Here is a 22,438-nt window from a genome sequence, read left to right as displayed (position 1 = left end):
ATATAGATTGGCTAGCACTCATTTCCATTTTCCTTCTCTCAATTCCTTCCCTCTCTCCTTCATCTCCTCCTCTTCTCTCCTCACCTCACCTCACATTTCCTCTTATCCTCGCATCTGCTCTGCTACTTTCCATTTTAGTCAAAGTTTGTCTTCAATCATAATTTTTTTGTCCCTCTCCTCTCCTCTCCTCTCCTCTCCTCTCCCCTCCTCTCCTCTCCTCTCCTCTCCTCTCCTCTCCTCTCCTCTCCTCTCCTCTCCCCTCCTCTCCTCTCCTCTCTCACAAAGCTGATAAGATGAAACACAAAACTAGCCATGAATGAAAGCTACAGCGGTTGTGATAGCTATCATCTCAAGTTATTGTCTCTGTGGCCAAACGCTCTCTTTTCATTTTAATTTTTTTCTCATTGTGCATGCGAGGAAGATAGATAACAATCATTTCCAGTTGTCTGTGACCACTTGTCTCATTTACTTTTATGTGTGTCTGTGTGTGTGTTGTGCTTCGAGAGTTATGGCGAGGGCTGTAAGCTGTTGAAAGAATATCTGCTGTACAAGACGAGGACATGAAGAAAGAGAAAGGAGATAACTTTTATGTGTTAAAGGACACGATTGATTACTTTAGTTATATGTCTTTTTTCATCTATGTTTGTTTGCACGGTTATGACTTCATTGGTTAATCTGCGTGGACTGAAATGAAAACAAAAACAAGCAGAACATCTTTATATGAAAAAGAAATCTGTTAATAATAATTTCTTTGACGACTGCAGCAACCTCAGCAACAACAAGCTGAGGGACATTCGCGAAGGTACGTTTGATGGAGCGGGTGGAGTTCTGGAGCTGCTGCTGACCGGGAACAAGCTGACCGGACTGCAGGGACGCATGTTCAGAGGCCTCGTCGGCCTGAAGACTCTGTAAGTCGTGTTTACAGCGCGTGTGTGTGGTTTATTGTGTTCAGATAATGTTTATGGATTGGAAAAGTGCAAGTCTTTTTGCTTCTGATGCACGAGTGCATAAAGGTCAGATATAGAATAGATACGATAAAGAGATAATAAAGATATGAAATCGCCTAAAACCTACATCGATTAAAAACCGTCATGTAGTGACCATACAGCCGTCAATAACCAGTCAGTCTTAATAACTACAGGCCGTTTTTGCTTGTAATAAGTGAAACAAATCTGCCAATGGTAGTATACTCTGTAAGATTTTGAGTTTTTGCAGTGCAGACAATGACTTGTGTAAGTATCTAACTAACGATGGACTTCATTAACTTTAACTTCTCCATACTAAAGAGAGAGCACCAGGACTGTTTACTCCCTCACCCTGAAATCAAGGCTAATGACAGCATATTGTTGCTCCTCTCATTTGTGCTCCCATCGTAAATAGGCTAGCGTCCAATTAGGGGTTACAGGATAGTGTACGAAATCATGAGCTAATGTTGTCTGTGTATGCTCAGTAATGACTAGCTAATGCTATCATGTATATATATGCCGGCTAATGACTCTCTAATGGCATCATGGCTGTCTCTGTATTATGTTAAGAGGCTCCCTGCTCCAGTAATAGCCTTGCTAACTAGGTTAGCCTGTCCCAGAGATGGCTAATGCTAACTAACTCAGTTAGCCTGGTCCCACATGACTGCATGTCAAAAGCTAATGTCATATTGCAGACTCTGTCACAGTTGTCCTATGGGGACTGGTTTGAATTTAGCTCTGCTCTCTGTTTTATCTTTGGTCCATGTCATTATATGGTTTGTTCTTTTATTCTCTTCGGCTGCCTTTTGTTTGTTTCACACACAGTCAAAATATGTAAATTTGGTATTTTTCATTCATAGACGAGACGTTTCATTAGCCACGTTTCTTCTCAGGACAAACACCGAGGCTGCCTGTCAAAAGGCATACCTCGAGTAAAAGCAAATGAAGAGAATAATCAACTTTAAGATTCAGGCGATAAGCATGAGAGTCTTAGCTGAATGCTTAAAAGACTAGATTTGATTGTAATCTGAAGTCTTCAAGGTCAAACAGAAAGTGCAAACAGTACATTTTTAGCCTTCATTCACTAAATATATAAAAATATAATCTATGTGTTTCCAGAATGCTGCGGAGCAACCAGATCAGCTGCATCGACAACAGTACGTTTACTGGTCTGAGCTCTGTGCGTCTGCTGTCACTGTACGACAACAGGATCTCCAGCATCGCCCCGGGAGCCTTCTCCACCCTGCACTCTCTGTCAACCATGTGAGTCATAGCTGAATGCTTTTCTTCCTCTTACTCGTGCTTATTTTTCTATTTATTTATTTTTATTTCCATTTCAATCTCATTATTCTCGCTGTCTTTCAACGTGCGCTACAATCTCCTTCTGTCAACTCTCAAATCTGGCTCAAATCTACGCCACTCTTTCGTCTTTGCCTCTTTCTCCCCGTCTTTCTCTCAATCCTCTCATTTTTCAAAGTCCGGTCCTGCTGCTGGAGTTATCCGCCATGCAACACGCACACATTTGCACACATGTTGATCTCTGGACAGTGTTCTCCTCACAGATGCTCTCCATCATTATCGACTAGATTGGTCTGGATCCCAGGACATTTGTTGTCAAAGCTAAATATATCTCTGCATCTGCACAGCCAGGCACACACACACACACACACACACACACACACACACACACGGACACACACGAGCATCTCTGCAGACCCAGAGATGTACACACCTGCTACGGACAGGAAACGATTTCTTGGATGACATATTCTTTAATGTTACGTGTGTGTTTGGTTTTGTGTTCTGACCACCCAGATGTGAAAAAATAGATTTTCTCATTTCAATAAAACATTACAGGTTGGTTTTTATATTTTTAAACATGCCGAGCCAGAAAGACAGTCTGCTGTCATCCTCTCCTCTGTCTTCTTTCTTTTCCTCCGTGCTTCCTTCCTTTGTTCTGCATTTTGTTCTCGCTCGCTGTCCTGCTGTGTACCTGTCATCTTTGATTCAAGTTTCAACTTGAGTCTTTTGGGAGGAAAGGCAAAGGAAACAAAGAGAGGGGGGATGGATGGGTGGATGCATTGTTGTATAAACTCAGGTTTGCTCAGTGGGGCTGTCGGTGATCATCACTACAGAAATATTACCCCCTGTCATTTTCACTATTCGTTCGTTTCATTGGCCTTGTAGTATTAATAACGCTTGTTTTTGTATGCAACACCTGCCTGCTGTTCGGCGTGAAAGAAAGATGGATAATTCTTGTTTCTCGTGTTTCTGTTCTTTACACCTCCTCTGCTCAGGTCTTTATCTCTCCTCTCTTTCTCTCTCGCTCCTACTATTTTCAATATCTGTCTCCATTTTTAGTGCATTGTTTCCCAATAGAGTTTGTCCATTTAATTAAAAGATTAACACATTGAAAAGGAAGGAAGGGATTAAGCTTAGGTCTCGTTGCCACGCAGTGAGGTCAATTCATTACAAGGAAATGAGGAAATAACTCGTCCCTATCTATAGCAGCACACCATTAATATTGTAGCACAAACAGCAACCTTCAGGTTTATTAGTTCAGCAGACACAGTGAGAGGCAACGTGCCACTTGGACATCTCCTGACACATTTCTGAGGCACACTGTCATCATTAGAGAGACGTTTTAATACAGCTGTGGATATACTGCTGAAGTATAATTCCCTAAGATTATACTGTCCTGTCAGTGGGAGGTAGAAAAACCCATCCTCATACCTAAAAACTGCATAGATTAATTGGCAAGTGGCTCCCAAAATGACATATGTCAATGTTCCCAAAACAATATTACTGCCGCAGCGTACCAGCAACAGGCATACTGGACCTTCGTCATGCGGTCGCAGTTTTGTTCAGGAAAGAAAATACTTGGTTATGCGCTTATAAATTAAAAATAACTTGCCATTGACTTTTGGTTATACAAAAGACACGAACGTGGATCTTATTCCATCCACTGTCCTCTACCACCTTCCTATATGGCCTGTTCTGCTCTTTAACTTCGCCTGACCTCCGTTGCTGCCATAATAATCACTATGACCACTCGAGGTTGCAGCAAGAACAAAGAAGTGACCCGTTGTGATCGGATCTCACTTCCCCACTCTATATGCAAATAAACGAGCACATCGCTGGAACAAACTGTCACAACGTTTTTTACACAAAGAAAGAAAGAATTTAATGTTAACATATGCCGAGTTTACAAGGGTCCAAATTATCAAGAATTTGTCATAGAAAGCATTTCACAGTTGATAAAGTTTCTCCTAACTCAACAACTCACAAAATCGAGCAATTTTATAATGGAGTCTGGTGAATTTCTCTCCCTCTTCATCTTCTTGCTATTGTAGTTGATGGCTGCTTTGACCAATAGTATGTTGTGAAGTATGGTGTTAAGTTTGCTGTCTGCCGTCGTGCAAAACATCCAAAAAGTCCTCATACGAGCACCTCTACATCTCTTGTCGTTACCCACTGAATACTGTTGGAAGATTTGCACAACCTCATGTCACAGCTCCATAAGAAAATCAGGGTATTTACCTCTAACACGATACTACATGATCAACTCATCTGTTGATACTAACAGATAATTTCCAGGATTCATTAATATAACTATTTTTCGTTGCTGTTCAGAGGACTTGTTTTGCACCAGTCAAAACATTTTGGTAAAATTATATTTTATAGTATTAATCAGATGATTGGGTGCAACAGAAGACAGTGTCCCGACACTGTTGATATTTTTTGGCCATCTCTAGCCGGGATGTGCCAGCAGAGTTCAGATGCCTCGAGCAGCTTTACCTTCAGCACCCCGCCTGTCTTGCATGTGCTGCTGATGCCTCCTCCCACAGCATCCAGTTTAAATGCAGTTCAGCATAAATATTACATGAGCCGTGTTACAAAAGCAACAAAAATGCAATGAGAGATGATTCAAAAACGCATAAATTGTACAGATAACCTTTTCTCTTTTCTTCCCCTCTTTCACGATTTCTCACTCTGCCACCTTTTCTTTTCTTACTCTCCGTCTCTCTTGTACTTTACAAAATGAATAAAAACAACTGATAACCTTTTCTCTTCGCCTCTCTTTTGTTTCCTCTCCCTCGCTGCCTCCCTTTGTCTTCCGTATAAATGTATTCAAGTGTATGATTGACTGAAAAACAACAGTTATATCTTCGTGGTTTGCAGTGTACAGTAGACAAATATATACAAATTTCTATCATTATTGTTATTATTGTTATTTGGAATGGCATATGAAATTAGTACTGAATAATCTCTCTCTTTTGTCTCGTGTTCCTGTTTTGTTGTCGGTTTTGTTCCACAGTCCTGTCTGTCAATCTGTAGTGAGTGCAGGTTGTCTCGACGGATGGCATCTGCTCACTCGCAGAATTTCTGCCTCAATATTTTATTTATGAGGGTAAAACTCAGGGAAAACATTTAGATTTCAATGTGCATCATTTTGCCAGGATGAATTCATTACGTTGTGGAATAATTGTTAACGATCGTGCAGCAACACAAAGTTTGAGAAGCTGTCAACGTCAGTGTCCATTTCTTAAGTTCTGCATTCACCCTGTGCTAATGACGTCCTTCTCTCTGCCGCTCTTTATTTTCATAGTAACCTCCTGTCCAACCCGTATGTGTGTGATTGTCACTTGGCCTGGCTCGGTCAGTGGCTGAAGAAGACCCGGGTGGTGAGTGGGAACCCTCGCTGTCAGAAGCCGGCCTTCCTGAAGGAGATCCCCATCCAGGACGTTGCCACCCCAGACTTCACGTGTGACGGTGAGCCCCTCTCTCACTCTGCACGTACTCAGCTAAATGTTTGCTTTTCTGTTTTTCTTTTCGGCTTGATTTAAAATAATTCAAAATAACATTGCTAAAATGATGGCGTGTCAAGAGACCAAAGAGGTCCCAGCCTGAAACCTGAAACAAATGACACGTGTCACTCAGCAGCCATGTGTCCCGAACAGATAAGAGCATGAGTCGAGTGACTGAAAGGTAAATTAAATGTGGTTTTGCATCATGTTTGCTCATCGCAATAACTGAATGCATTTGCCAAGATATACCTTTCAGAGGACATTTCTGATGCCCTAACATAACTTTAAATTTAGTTTTCTTTAAAGTCTTAATGTGAGACATGAAGGTCGGAAGGAAAAACATTTTTTCTGGGCAAATTTCTGCTGCAGTGGAGCATCAGGTGGTGAGCAGAAGGGCAACAGAGATTACTCTATAGTGTTAGAGCTACATTTTTACAGTGCCCCAGGCTCTAAAAACTTATTCCTGCATCCCTCTAAAAAATAAGGAAAATAAGTTGTTCTGAGGGCGATTTTTACTGATATGACAATGAAGTCTTCAGGTCAGATCTTGTGGTTTGTACAGGACTGAAGTGGCTGAATCTTCATCTCTGAATCCAATCTTTTTGAGCCAAACTTCAACAAGCTTTCCAGATACTCATTGTAAAAACTTCCATCATCCCAGATCTTAAGCCAGCAGATACACACACACACACGCACACACACACACATGCACATCCTCAGCAGGGTATCGTGAGGACAGAATGATCAGTAACCACTGGCAAACAGCATACGCAGATGACATCAGCTTGTGGTTTTGACAGTGACGTTGCTGTTACCACGACGATGCCTGCCTATAGCGACTCAGGACGCCAAGTTTGACGCCGTAGACAAAGTGTGGTCTGGCTCTGCCGTTTGTTCCTTCCTTTCTCCCCCCTCCCCCCTTTTTTTTTTTCTCTTTTCGATCTCCCCCTTTTCTCTCTTTCCATCTCGTTCAGCCTCTCTCTCCTTCCTGAGTGTCTTTGAATTCATTACACTTTTCTAATTTCCTGTAGCTGTGCTGCAACCATTTACTGAAAATGACTTTGGAAAGTAGTTAGCTGGGTTGGCTCTAGTAAGGAAACTCTGAGATGGTATCAGATCTTAATATTCATTCTTGCATCTTGCATTCGCACACACACTCACACACACACACACACACACAGACACACATCTACCTTCAAACTCACTCAGCTGCACAAATAGAAATTTGAATGGCTGATAACACACTCAATTCCTTCGTACTTCTGTCGTTATGAGGACCGTGCAGTGGTTGAATTAAATATTTAATCTTAACTCTATGCTAATACAGATTCTAATATAACACGTCATACATGTTAATTAATCTGCAAGAATCCACTGTATGAAGTATAGATGGAGCTTCAGGATCTGAGAAGTGCTCAAGTGCCTTAAACCTGCATTATTTCTAATGGCCAGCAGGGCGGTGATTCCACAGTCATTTTCCGAAATGAGCTTACGGTCTCAAGTCTTCTTCAATACAGCATGATATATGTAAGTGCTGTATGAAGGTAACTGGACTTGCTCAAGTTTCTTGAAGAGAGTTCACCGCTAATCCAAGATAATATTCAGTTCTTACTGACTAGTGGGGAGCTGCAGGCTTTATACTCTCTGGGGGAATGAACCCTTACAGATCTTGGCCAGAGAGGACTGATGGTTTGAAAGAGGCATGAAAGAAGCCGTCTACATCAAACTGGACATCGTTTAACAGAGGAGGTGGCCTATGAACACAAATCAGCCACTTACAATGCGGTCCTGAGTTCCCTCCCCAGGCAGCTTAAGAGCCAATTACACCTGGACCCGGTTGACCTCAACAAAACACACAATGGCCGGGCGGGTCAACGACTCCCATGTGACTTTAAGGACTGTGAAACTCGGAGCTCACATGTGACCTTGAGGGTTTAAAGCCTGCGACTCGACACTAGTCAGTTAGAAGAGAATCTCAACATGATGTTGATTTTGTAGTCTATGGTCCAATTGGGAGTAAAACAGATGATAAAGTAGGGTATGCCTCAAGGCGCGGCTACCACTACCACGGCCTGTCCTCAGGTTCTCGGTTAGATCCAATAACGGTATCCTCTCCAGCCCCACCATGTCATACAGATATGGTCATATTTGTCTTGATAAGAACAAACTTGAGGATTCAAGAAAGTCCACAATTCACTGGGTGACACTCGCCAAAACTACTGAAAATCATTTGTGCAAAATGTCTGTTAGTAGGTATTTTGACCTTGTCAACCTCTAATTTAAAATTGATTTTTCTTTTTATCTCGCAGTCAAAAAGTAGTGCTCGATGACGGAAATCTTTATCATCACCGACATCCAATCAATTGTTCGTTGGCTCAAGGCCCAACTATCCTTAAATGTTTGAAGATATCCTGCTGACAGTCAGACAGACAAACTGCCAAACAGGGGGCACATAAACTCCTGGTGATGGTAAATTGTCCAAACTCTGAAGGTGTAAATCTCAAACTGGTTCTTAAAAGAGTAGAAGCAAAGAAACACACACACACACACACACACACACACACACACAGCACCAAGGTCCACATGTCCGGTCTATTTATAGCTGAGTAAAATGACTGTTAAGTTGTCCAGAGGCAGCCGGGGGAAAGGTAAAGTTAATTGAATTTGTGAGAAGATATTTAGCGCACATTTAGATGTTAGTTCAATCAGCCAACTGTAGAGTGAGTCAGCCCACGGCTACACCTCCCCGTGGACTCACAAGCTACACACATCAGATAAGACGCACACATATACTCTTTCACACACACCGCTCTACACACTGGCACGTAAGCGCCCATTTACTCGACGTTTAGACATTAGCACAATTAGAAAACTACAAAGTGACTGAGAAAATGGCCATAGGACAAGGGGGGGTAGATATTAACAAACTAAGCGTGCACCACACTCAGCATGTGCGTGTTCACACACTTACACGGAGTGTGCAAAGTATGTGAGTCTTTGCAGCGTGTCAACAAAAAGTCACAACTACACAATAAAAGCATGAACACATAAACTCTCTCTCAGTCCTGGTTCTTCTTCCTCTCTCCACACACACAAGTACACACACGGACACAAACTCAGATTGCAGTTGTGTTATGATTGGCTCAGTGTCCAGTCTTCATTATCCTTCATTATGGTTTTAACCCAGCTTGTTTTACATTTGGGACCACAGCTCAGCTATTTACATACTGCAGAGCCAGATTAAAGCAGTGTGCGTCTTTGTCTGCCAATCAAGGAAATGGAAGAAGCCAAGAACAACCCTGTAGCCTCTGATCCTTCTTATCTCTGCGTGTTAAATGATTACAATCACGCTTTTCTTTCTCCCCACCATGTGTTTGTCGGCATGTGTGCATTGAGTAAACCGAGCTGCTTTGCCTCAGTTGAGCGGTTTGTTCAGTTTAGTTTAACAGTTTTTTTTACAGCAAGACTAAGGTGTCAAATCTAAGACATAAAGCAAAAGGCTTAAAATGTGAAAGTTGCAGGTTCCATCCACTTTTAATAAAGACATTTGTCATGAAAGTGGTGACATTTTCAGATGCATAATATTGTGAAATATATAATAATAATAATAATAATAATAAAACAATATTTCTTGAAGGACATTACATTTACAATAATAAAGGATTAATTGATGTAAGTGGGACCAACCTTGATGTCAGGTGAAACTTGGCTCTGAGAGGCGATCTGATAGGACAAGCTTGTCTGAGCTGGAGACACTGTTTTCCCTCTCTAAATTCTGTTTATTTAACTTTTAAGCAAATTATTAAAAATCATATCCACCCTGTTATCAGAGGGCCAACTCAAAAGCTCTGGATAGCTTACTGTGGTGCAATTTAATCTCGCTTAAAACAACAGAAATTTGCATTTTGTGTAATTTGGTGCAACATTGCTGTCGTTAATACAAATCCCTGGTCTGTAACAATCTGTCAGATGTAATGTAGGCGCTAACTACAAACAAAACTCATTACATCATAACATTGTTATGTGTTGAAAACTTGTTGCATGTTGAAGGAAACTTGTATGTAACGCTGTGATCCTGCCCTGACTCAGTGTCAAATACTGGTGTTGACTTGTCGATTATTCTGTGGAAGCCCTGGTAGGATGTGAACTTTCCTTTTGTTTCTGTATTAGCACGACTTTCCAAAGTTGTTGCAGGACGTCCTATCAACATCTGTTCAGTGTTTCTCCGGGATCATCTGAGAGTTTTTAATATCACAGTGACCTGCCTGCAGGTCCTGAACCAGATGTTGAAACACAGCGATGTAGCTGATTTTAGCAGCCCCTGGTCATTTGATATGGATTATAATGTAGTCTTTAAAAGTGCTGAGTGCAGAGTTGGGTGATATTTACCATGTGCCTCACTTACAGTTCAGTCTTTATCGTGTACAATCCCTCTCGATCTCTCTTTGTTCTCCCTTTTCTCTTTATTCTCTTCCACCTTTTGTCCTAACCTGTCTCATCCCCTCCTCCCTTTTCCTCTCTCTTTCACCTCTGTCTTTCTCTGAATTCGTCTGTCCTTCTCTGTGTCCCTCTCCTCCTTTCTCTTTGTCTCTCCCGAATATCCCACTCACCCTCTCTCTTTCTCCCCCCCTCTCTCTCCAGGTGCTGAGGATAATGGCTGTCTTCCTGCGTCTGGCTGTCCTGACGTCTGCACGTGCTCAGACGGCGTGGTGCGATGCAGCAACAGAGGGCTGCACTCTCTGCCCAAGGGCATTCCCAAGGACACCACGGAGCTGTGAGTCACGCATGCACGCACACACACAACTTAAACACTAAGACGTACGCGTTCGCTTTTGCTCAAATACACAGACGCACCGCATGCACACAAACAGAAATGGGGCATTTTTGTCAACGCTTGCCCTCCAGTAACATGCAAAGTCACAACCAGACACACACATAAACACACGCCGTCGACACATTGCTGCAGTGCACTACTGATGCAGCAGTTTGCCCTCTGCTGCTTCGGGAACTAAGAAAACTATTTAGTGAATCCACACACAAAATCACACACACACACACACACACATACTTATCGTCCTTCATTCTCTCTGTTTGGCTTGATGGGTTTAAAGTGAGTAACTCAGGTGCTTGTGTGTTCATGTGTTTGTTATGTGTCTGTGAATCACCGCAGATATTTAAACATCATCTATAACACATGGTTGACTGTCTAACTCATTATATAGCAAAACAGATGGAGACACTGGGATTACAGAAAGTGTCCTAAGGTTATTTTCTTAAAACTGTTTCATGAATTCCCTCTAAAAAATGTTCAGCTCCAAATGTTAAAAATGTCACCGATACCTTTAAAGAAGCCGTGGTCCACTTTATTTTTGAAAGATTAACCAGAGCAGTGAAGGATTTCACAGTAATTTGACCTTTTTCACTTTTTTTTTAGAAAGACACTGACAAGACAAAAACAAAATATGCTTCATATGTAGTTATCTAAAACCTTTTATCATGCATTTGGCGTATTATTTTCCTGCACGTTCCAGATGCTACTTGTTTTGTCTTTGGCATTAATTTTTGGCACGTCGGACTCTGTGTAATAAAGAAAGAGACCACTAAAGGAAATGTCTATAATTGTTAGAGCTGATGTAGGATAAAACAAGGGTAAAACAATGTTAATCGAGATTAGGAAATTTAAAAGAACGTAGGAACAAAATCTCTCGTGGGGAGGTTGAATAACTGCACACACACACACACACGAACAGAAACCCCTCTCGCTGTGAAATAGGGCTGCTCTGCAGGGTCAATAGCAGTGATTAGGTATTGATCAGGCTGAAGAAGACACTCCATCATACTGTCCACATGACCTACTTATGACCTGAGAGAGAGGAACAGAGAGCAATGGATCATGAAATGTGTATGTGTGTGTTTGTGTGTATGTGAGTGTATATGTTGGTTCACTTGTTTCTCACACACTCACAGACGTTGAAGGATCAGCAGGTGAATATTGTGCGTTTGCAAAGGTTGAAATATGTTTTTAAAGCTTCATAATGAAACTGTTGTCAGTGCTGCACTCCTCCTCCTCCTCCTCCTCAGCGGGGGCAGGTTCACACCCAGACATTTGTTATCTTGTCCCATCTTGATTGGCTGTCCTGTGAATACAGAGAGATCTTCTTCCACAGTCGTGTACTGATGCAGAAAATGTAGCTTTGACAGGATCCCACCTGTATGTCGGTGTGAAAGCTAACATGAGATAACAACAGTGTCAAAAAACAAAATTTGCCAAGAGTTAGATGAGAATATGCCACCATACCAGGACAGAGCAGTCGTCCACTAACCGGAAGGTCAGTTAGCAAGCAAGCAAATTTTATTTGAAAAAAAAAGTTAGTCCAATCCCCAGCCCCTGCGCTGCAAGTGTAAGTTTGGGTTAACATACTGAACCCCAAACTTCTGTGTGATGGTGTGTATGACTGGTTATTGCTCCCATAACGCACTTTGTGTCAGGCTCAGGTGAGACAAATAAAGAAACAATGAAATAACCATTATTAGTGGTGGAACCATGTTGGATTTTTTTTTTGTTTTAATGATTAAGCCACTATAATAAAGGCTTTTTAATATTTAATGTTCCTCTTTTCTGCTTGCTGGGTGTACCTGGATTGCCTCTGGTTATTGATGTACTCTTAATCCTGTTTTTCAAGAGCGCCCGACACAATCCTCCTCTACATTGTGTTACATAAAGCAACCAGTCATCTCCTTTTTAAGCGAATAAAAGCGTTTCCCAGAATGCCAAACGATTCCTTAGCAGATGACGACCTGGAAATGAGACTCAGCAATCAACTATTTTTCTCCTGAATCACTCACCCCACCGTCAACTCTACTCTGTTTAGTTTGTAGCTGATCTCACTCATGGACACACAAAGGTGCCGAAAGTCTCTGCACTCCTCTGGTAAATGTAAATATGCCATATAAAGACAGATTTGAGGTACTACACCTCAACTGAGCCCAAACTCATACCCCGCTCCTCCCATCTGCCTCTCCCGTCCCATGTCTCCGGCACTTTATGTGACAGAAGTTGCAAAAACCAAAACTTTTATGTGCTATATCGCCACTTTCTCACCCCCACAGGCCCATGTTTGTGTATATATACGACATTAACTATGCACCTTTCCTCGCAGGTATCTGGAGGGAAATATGCTGACATCTGTGCCCAAGGAGCTGGCAGTCCTGAAGCAGCTGTCACTGGTGTACGTACCATTCGTATAACCTTGAACAGAGTACAGTACCCTTGTGCGGACTGTTTAGAAAACCCGACATGCATATGTACAGAATGTCCTGTATGTGTGTGTGTTTGTCTGTGTGCGTTTACCGTATGCTTTGTGTCCACACAGGGACCTGAGCAACAACAGCATCAGCACGTTGGCCTCGTACACCTTCAGCAACATGACCCAACTGGCCACACTGTAAGTTACCATGGCAACGCGCAAACCCTGCCACACACACACACACACATCCCCACCCATATCTTGATGTCGTGTGTGTGTGTGTGTGTCTGTGTGTGTGTGAGAGGTTAAAAACCACAAGATAAATCAGTGTTTTCTTCTCTTAACTTTGATTAATCGATCCTATCTTCTCTCCTCCCTCTCATATTTTCCTGCTTCTTCTTCTTTTCTCTCCCGTTTCTTGTCCGTGTCTTCATTTTTCTCTCCCCTCCCCATTTTCTCACTTTCTCTCTTCTCTGTTTTAGATTTTCCACTTATGTCCTCCTTTCACCCCCAAATATCGCTTCACTCCTCTCTCTCCCCGTCTTTCATTTTCTCCCCACCGTCTCATTTTCAAGCTTCTCTTGTATCGTCTTCTTCTTTCATCTCTTTGCTAATACACATGTAGTACATCGCTTTCCAGTCCTCGTATTGCTTTCTAAAAGTTCTCGAAAGCGTCCTCTCACTCGTCCGTCACTCACTCAACGAACTTGTTACATTAAATTACATTTAGCTCATCTTATATTCCTCTCTATCCAACCCTTTACTGTCATTTTACATACAAACTTCATCTTTTTTTATCTATTAGATGGATTTCTACATCAATTTATAGGATTTACTGTGTCCAGGGAAATTTGACACACGCACATTTCCTCTTGTCCAGCAACGCCCTGTTTCATATTTGATGGAGTTGCACTCGTTCACACCCGGCAGCTGCCCAGTGCAACCACAGGCCTCTCCTGTTAGCCCCCAGATAGCATCAGTGGAACGCTTTCTGAGTTAAACGCTCTGCTCAGTCACACCTCGCCAAGAGTTGAAGTGTGTTTCAGTTCTCACATCGACTTCTCTTATGATTTATCAGTTTTTATGCTCCTTTCTCCAACGTTTGCACCTGTTAACTTAAAGTTAGACATGAGATTTTTTCCTCCTTTCAGCCTCTTGATAATCAGTAATTATGAAGAGGCTCTACTTCACTGTTGAGGGTCATCAGCCAAAAACTGCTGAAAACTAATTTTCCAGGTTATTGTTGTCTTAAAGATACATATCAGACCGCAACAGTCAGCTCTTTACACCAGGATCATTATCCGCCTCCATGCGTAATTATGTTTAAATAATGATAGCACCCTGAAACGTCCATTTATCTCTTTTGACCCTGTCCTTAACTTTTCGTCTCCTTCACTTTCATTCATTGTTAAACTTCATTTTTGGTTCATTAGCAGTTTTAAAAGAGAAAATCTTTACTGTGGTTTGGGAGTTTGACTTTCTAAAAGCCTCAGCTTTGCCTCTGGCAGTTCTTTTCCTCTACCCATTTTTTTTGTTCTCCTTAATTTGAAATGTGGCTCCCTTGTTTATTCCCCCTTGTTTAACCTACAGTGGCTACAGCTGTACAGTCTGTACTAACTTATTGTAAAACCAGATCTGCTGTGTCATCTCTCATGTCTTCCCACGTCTCTGTCTCTTTATTCTCTCGTCTCTCTGCATTAATTTTTATGTCGTCAGGGTTGAAGTCATGACAAGAGAAAATCATTTGAATGAGTGTGTGTATATATACATATAAAATAGCACTCTGAGTCAGAATCTAATTCTTGTGACCTTGTTCATGTCCTCTGTCTTCCAGCATCCTGAGTTATAACCAGATTCGCTGCATCCCGGTTCATGCCTTCGACGGACTCAAGGCGCTTCGCCTGCTGTGAGTAGCAAGCTTCATCTTCAAGTGCCGCAGTGGATTCAATATTCATACACTCCCCCTTCGCTAGTTATAGTACTGAGCTAAATCAAAGTTTAATCACTCCCCTGGTGCCAGACAGAGTGCCATGTTAAGACCCAGGCACAAAATGAGTCACGGCGACCCGATCATTTGTTGTTTCAGGGTACTAAAAAAGATAAAAGTGACAATGTCTCATCTCCTCTTTAATACTCCCTCTCCATCTGCATGCTCTGGACCCTCTCTCTCTCTCTCTCTTTCTGTCTCTCTCTCTCTCTCTGTCTCTCTCTCTTTCTGTCTCTCTCTCTGTCTCTCTCTCTCTCTCTCGCTGCCCAGTGTTGTGTTTGACGAATCGACCTTCAGCCTCTGTTTCTCTCAGTCATCCATCTGGTTGTCCACCCTCTGTCTCACAAGCCCACATACGCACACGCACGGCGCGCACATTAATATTGCTGTCGGACCATCCCCTCACACGCATGCGAGCACACACAAACATGACCGTACAGGTACCGTGTACGATGCGCACACACACTCCTATGAACACACACTCGCGGCGCCATCGTTGCTCAATGACAGCAGAGTTAACTTTTGATTCTTAAATTGTAAGTTATGGTTGTCAGTTTAACCTCAGTATATTTAATAAATCTGTGGTTAAAGAGCAACTCGACGCCAGACTGAGAAGCAGTTTTTTGCCGCCCCCTCTCTGGTTGCTGTTTTCGAAATGTTCTTTATTGAATTTGTTGATTAGGTTTGTTTTTTTTAAGCTTTTTTTTTCTTTTGTTTTACGTGTTTGAGATAAAAATAAACCCAATCGCCAGAATAAATGTTCGCTGAGCAAAGTTCTGCAAACTCACAGATAAGTTAGGATTGAACGTTCCTTTATGTTGCAACTTCAGGTTTGTTTAGGTTTTATTTTCATCTTTCTTTCCTCTTCTTCTTTTTCCTCTCTTGTCACAATGCTGTGCTTTTGCTCTGGTTAGGTTTAGGCACAAAAACCACTTGGTTAGGGTTCGGAAAAAGATCTTGGTCTGGCTTAAAGAACCTGTTTTGGTTGCACACAATCATGAATAGAGATGGTCTGACTTCTGACTTTGGTCGCCACAAACAGTTGGAAACCTCAACAGGTGTCCCTTAAAAATATCCAGTGGTGTGAGTCGAACTGCGATTGGCCGTTTGGCAGCCTTGTTGGCTTGTAATAACGCCAACCACCATCCCCTGCACCTCCTGACGTGATGGTGACTTATAGGCATATAATGTCCACATGACATGCCAAGTTTGGTACAAATGTGGACCTTAGACACATCTGTGGATTTTGGCGGTGCTAAAGTTATATCCTGGCGACTGGGCTGAGAAATATATATTAATCAATCAAACAGGACTAAAAGGTTTAAGTCTGTGATACCTCACTCAGAATCATTGATGGGTGTTATATGACCACACCAGATAGTCACCTGTGGATCACTGTGGCACAGTGATTAGTTAAACCACTGGAGGCCAGCAAGAACACGGCTTCCAGAGCGTGTTTAGTTCATTTCTAGCGTCTCATAAAAGTTCTGTCTACTCAGATGACAATAATGTCCGCCTCTGATATTTGCATCTCAGCCCTGATATGATGGAGCTGAGATGAACTTCTCTATTGTTGCAGATCCAAGAATCCAACTGCAGTTTGTCTTTTCTACAGTTACTCTGGATAATCAGCCCAGGATCATTTCTATAGAAGAAAGTGGTCACAACAATGCCACCCAAAATATATCTTATTTATTTATTTAATCCTCTAAGTGTTTGTTGTTGCTTGAGTTAGTTACAGACAGTTATCACTGATTTTTTGTATCGAACAGATAATGCTGCTACTTTTAGTTTTTGCTGTATTGAGTAGTGTGTTGGAACAACTTCTACCTTGTTTTTTTAACCTTGCATTATTCTCTGTAGACATTTCTTTGGCCACCATTGTTTGTTGCCATAGAAAAAGTCAGTGTTGTGCCCTCCCAGCAGCCAGCTTTGTTTCTGGCCCTTTCCTCCATATCGACTGTATCTCCTCACAGGCTTTCACCTTGCAGAAGTTTAGCGATCGCTTTTTTTTTTTTTGTTTCTTCCCTCCTTTCTTCCTTTCATTTTAGTTGATGTTGCCGTGGGGACTGATCCCTCTCTGCCCCCGCATAGCAACTGGTTGCCAGGCAGCCATCACTGTCACTTCCTCATTACCCACAACCCCCTCTGGGCCAGCCTTTACGCGGGGGCTGTTAGACGACCGAACATAGATGCACAAACACACACATGCACGCAAACGCATAAAACTGCGCGGGCACGCACACACACACACAAACACACGTACACTTGCATGCACTCTGGTACACGCTGACCTGAACGTGCGCACACTGAATTATGCACACAAACATACACACGCACACACATACACTTTTCCAATAGTGGCGGTTTGATAGCTGTCCCCTGCTACAGCCCTTCGCTCTAATGGAATGTGAACTTATATCCAGCAGGCAACACACTCAGATGGCGAGACAAACTCAGATTGCGAGACACAAAGGACACACACACACACACACACACACACACACTGCAGTCTGTGAGCCTTGGAGACAAAAGTTTCAGACACACACTTCTAAACACACACACACACACACACATGCAAAGAAAACCCAGAGGCACAAAACAGTAATGCACACGCTCCCACCGATACACATCACAGCCTGCAGTTTGTCCCCATGTCACACACACACACACACACACACAAGCACGCACATGCACATGCACGTGCACATGCACGTGCACACACACTCACACACTGTAGTCTGCCAGATGACCATATGAGACAGTTTATATTCCATTCAGAGACCAGGACAAGCTTTATTGCCCAACAATGAAAATAAGCTTTCTGTTTATTTTGTGTTATTCTTTCATAAATATTTTATTTATTTTCCATTATGGAAGGAGATGATGGTGCGTCTGCAGCTGAGGAACCACAAATAATTTAAATAATTTAGCATGCAGCTAGTCAGGGTTGGTGTATTAGTTTAGCTGAAAATCACGTATTAGGCAGCCGGGCTGTCGATTTCATTTACATCTGATATGGATGTGAGGCAGCAGGCTTGTTTAGATATGTCTTGTAAAATTAGTTGTCGTCTATAGGCAGACCTTTAATACAGCATCAACGTTTTGACCTAAGTATAGACCAGTCAGTTCATACTAGCAGCTGTATAGAGTACCGTAGTAGTATAAGATATGATAAGATAAGATGTACCTTTATTGAGCCCCTGTGGGAGGAATTCAACCGACAGGGCAGCACAAGGAAACAAACAGTGTGTAAACAATAACATAAAGTAGCAGCCCGGGGTACGAGACTAAGAGAGAAATAAAATAGAAAATATACTCAAATAAATAAGGTAGAATAGAAATGCTACACACCAGAAAAAAATCTGTGTTCATACCTGTACAAGAAGTGAAAGTAGGGATACCATCATCTAAAAATACTCCTTAAAAAGTCTAAAATTCAAATTGTTACTTCAGTAAAAGTATTACCAGCTAAATTTACTTGAGGTATTAAAAGTTAACGTTGACCTTTCATAGTGTTATATTATTTTAGAATATTACATTATTCTGTTTTTAAAGAGTATTTTAATGTTGTAGTTCTGAAGTGTGGAGCCAATACTAGTGGGTGTTTTAGTAATAAAACAGCATATCACGTTATTTTTATTTAAAAAGTAACTTAACTGTCAAATAAATGTTCATGAGTGAAAAGTGCAATATTTCATATTAAAGGTAGTGAAGTAGAAGTATGAAGTAATGGAAAAACTCAAGTAAAGGTAACACTCTGTCTATAATACTTTGTAAATAGCTATTAAATACTGTGTTGTCCATCAATAAACATTATTTGGATGGCCATTAAAAAGTTGAAGCTGATGATTATAAACCTTTACACTGCAGCGTCGTCATTTCAGGTATCTTTCAGTAATCCCCTCCCTCCTCTCTACGTCAACACACTTGCACGACACCTTTCTTTTTCAAGCGTATATCATCTCTTGGCCTTTTTTGTTGGTAGCATAAGCCGTCACCGGGAGCGCTAATATTAGTTGGTTGTAGGTACCAAAAGCAAAATAATCCTGACCGCCTCTTTATGAAGTTCTCTGTCCTGACTGGATAAAGTGGGCCGGGATACCAGAATATTTCTTCTCTGTTTGAGGGCATGAGCAGGGGGAGGAGAGACACGTGTTACTGTTGGAGTACAGAGCTATTCAACACTCATTTTAATAAGAAAATAATGCTCAAAGCAGCTTTTATCAATTATTCAATCAACTATAACTACCATTTATTAATTATGGTTATTATAAAGTGTTACCAAGTTAAGTGTATAATAGCATTACGAGCATTAGTCATAGTGTGAGTCTTAAGTTCCTGTCCTTGCTGCAAAAAGTGAGATTACAAAGAAACACTGAATACTTCATCAAATTAATTAACTTCACATTAAAATTAACAACGGGTCAGAAAAGTCACCTCTTGACTTTGTAAGGAGGTCAGTTTTGTGTTTTAATATTCATAGACACTCGTTTTTGTTCCCTCTCTTTATCTCTCCTCCAGCACTCTCCACGGCAACGACCTTTCAACCATACCAGAAGGAGCTTTCAACCACCTCACCTCTCTGTCCCACCTGTAAGTGCAGCCCCATATAAATCTCTGTGTGTGTGTGTTTAAGTGTTGTCGACTCTACTTGTAATTGTATGTGTGTGTGTCTCAAGGGCTCTCGGCGCTAACCCCCTGTACTGCAACTGTGACCTGCGCTGGCTCTCTCAGTGGGTGAAGGCCGGCTTTAAAGAACCTGGTAAGAAGAAAAACCACAATCTATATTCTATAAAAGCACCTGCGTCCCAGTTTTACATTTTCTGTTACACACATCTCACACTGTGTCTAAGAGAAGATGCTGTTGATGTCAACTAAGTGTTGCTTTTGCAGGCATCGCTCGTTGTACCGGACCTCCCGACATGGCCGACAGACTGCTGCTCACAACGCCACTCAACAGATTTCAGTGTAAAGGTGAATAGTCTCCTCTTTATTCTGCTCACTGCTACAGTACATCCTATTATTTGTACATATATATCAGTGTCGACCTGTGTTAGCGGCAGGTTAATCCCTGGATTCAGAGAGATTAGTGCACTGAAAGGTGTTTGAAAGAGCAATAAGTGGCAGCAAGAATCATGTCAAACTCAATCATACTGAGAGTGAATCAGTTCTGACTCTTTCTACATCACCTGAGCAGTTACAGTCTGTCTTTTCCATCTCTGTCACACTATCCCAGCAAAGTCCAGATTTTTAAGAGGTTTGATTCTTTCTTGTTTACATTGTTAAAGTGTTTTATCCCCACGACCTTGTAGTGTCTAAAAAATTTCCGGTTTACTTCCCTTCCACTCGTCTGGGTTTTGTCTTAATGCAGTCTGCTGGCAAGTGGTGTTAGTTGAGGATCACTGCCAGCGGTTTTATATTTACATGATTATGTGAATTGCAGATAAGTGGTAAGTGCAGTCGTCTGACACCAAGAGGGCTCTGAGTTTGAACACAACTCAGTGGACTACGTGGTCTTTCTGTGCACTTACTGGGTGTTTTTGGTTTTCCTCCCATTGTCCAAAACCCTGCAGATTATGAAAATCACAAACTTTGAAGTGGCTTGAGGCTAAAATAGGGGTACCCCGACTACCCTGACATAAAGAATTAAATATGGATATCACGTTAATAATGTACATGTGATAATATTGAGCTAAAATTAGGAGTGGAACATTTTTATTTCAAGTGAGCCACTTTGATTTTCCCCCAAGCTTAAGCTGCTTATTTCTGAAAACTGACTTGCCGCACTCCAAGATTTACGTATCAAACAATATTATTTATATATTATAATATTTAAAATGGTTGTTGTTCGTGCTGCTGGGTGTGTTACAGGAGATTTCTTATGTCCAAAGATAAAGAAGTAGGACCAGATATACCCTTCCCTTTGGTTGTATTTCATTCACAGAGAACAGAGTACAGGAGCAGCTGACCTTTAACTTTACCTGCCCCAGGACTCCACTTCTATCAAACCATTACACTCAGTCAAATAGTCCCTTCCTCTTGCACTTCCTCTTGCTTCCTACCCTCTAAAATAAATCACATTTATTGGTCTCCTAAGCTCTTATTTGCTTATCCTGTAAGGCTCTCTCTGTGTGAGCACCTTACAGCACAATATGACTACATGTCTTACTGTTTCTGTTCTCTTTCTCAGGTCCGGTAGATATCAGCCTGATGTCGAAGTGCGCCCCCTGCCTGGCAGCACCCTGCCAAAATAACGGCACCTGTGTGTCCGATGCTACTGGATCCTACCACTGCACCTGTCCGTATGGATTCAAGGTGAGACACCAGGCAGCAGCAGAGAGAGAGAGGATCACCTGAGGTTTCGGTTGATGCAAAATATTAAGATTTAAGAGCGCCAATCAACATTTTCTTTGAATTTGTAAAAAAAACCCTCAAAATGCTTTAATGCAATACTTGTGATTCAGCTCCACATGTTGTGGTCCCATGCAAATTGATGTTGGCCTTTGTTGAAGTAAATATTGGATGTTATGTTCCTCAGCTCTTCCATCATCGATGCTGTTTGTTGGGATTGTAAAAGAGAGTGAAAATCTCTTCTAGCATGTGTTGAAGCAGTGTAAATCAGTCTTTGAACCCTGAAAATATTAGTAACATGCTTTCTCCTGATCCCTTAATACCAGCTACCCACGCTGTCACATGAATAAGCATTATTTGGCGGTTCTTTTATTTATTATACTTGCGAGTAAGAAGAAAAAATGTTATCCTTGCTGCCCGATTCATGGAATTGGCTCGATGTGTGAAAGATATGCTATAGATTGACAGCCATGCTGCATAAGTCTGTGGTATTAGCAGTATTATCAGGCTTAGCTTCAGCCGCGCATGCATAATGCATCTACCTGTTCATCAATAGAGAAACGATGACTGCAGCTCGCTGAACTGGCGGTATTGACTGTTCAAAGACAGACGGTGAAATAATTGTCGAGACCCCTGCATCAGGGGAGGCACGCAGATCTACAAGTGGTCGGGTGATGTGTGGAGTTTGTGTGAGTGGTGTGCACGTGTTGGATTACCGAGCAGTTTGTTTTGTGTGTAGAGATCAGTGGGTTCAAGTGTCTGTGGGAGTTTGTGTATGAGTGTGAGTTAGCACTTTAAAGATACACTTATTGTCTCGTGCACACACACACACACACCTCATAACCTTTGGGCTTTTACAGCAGGACAAAGCCTTAATCTCGCTTTTAATTAAAACATCACTTGCCAAGGTCACAGACTGGGAAGCAGGGACTGTCGGCTGTGTGTGCGCACGTCCGCGTGTGTGCCTGTGCATGTACATGTCTGTGCGCATGTTTTCCTTTCTCTGTCGGAGTCCGCTGGGACGACGTTAATTAAAATGTGTTAGAAGAATCAAAGAAGGAGCAGCGGAGAACAAAG

The 22,438-nt window shown here is 41.8% G+C and overlaps 1 protein-coding gene across 3 annotated transcripts in view; it reads left to right on the top strand.

The window, feature by feature from the left end:
• The window catches only part of slit3 (slit homolog 3), a 266,581-nt gene that overhangs the window by 213,202 nt on the left and 30,941 nt on the right, over positions 1-22,438 (top strand). For all 3 annotated transcript variants that reach the window (XM_084353294.1, XM_084353293.1, XM_084353292.1), the window contains 11 exons: positions 765-908; positions 2,085-2,228; positions 5,575-5,738; positions 10,415-10,547; positions 12,934-13,002; positions 13,147-13,218; positions 14,855-14,926; positions 19,532-19,603; positions 19,690-19,772; positions 19,904-19,984; positions 21,201-21,325. In XM_084353294.1, the coding sequence (XP_084209420.1) occupies positions 765-908; positions 2,085-2,228; positions 5,575-5,738; positions 10,415-10,547; positions 12,934-13,002; positions 13,147-13,218; positions 14,855-14,926; positions 19,532-19,603; positions 19,690-19,772; positions 19,904-19,984; positions 21,201-21,325 (1,159 nt within the window). The remainder of the gene's footprint in view (positions 1-764; positions 909-2,084; positions 2,229-5,574; positions 5,739-10,414; positions 10,548-12,933; positions 13,003-13,146; positions 13,219-14,854; positions 14,927-19,531; positions 19,604-19,689; positions 19,773-19,903; positions 19,985-21,200; positions 21,326-22,438) is intronic.

The sequence above is a fragment of the Pagrus pagrus genome, assembly GCF_965226575.1.
Source record: "Pagrus pagrus genome assembly, chromosome: 5".
NCBI lineage: Eukaryota > Metazoa > Chordata > Actinopteri > Spariformes > Sparidae > Pagrus > Pagrus pagrus.
Note: the sequence above shows the minus strand (reverse complement) of the source record. Positions and strands in the feature narration are given on the sequence as shown.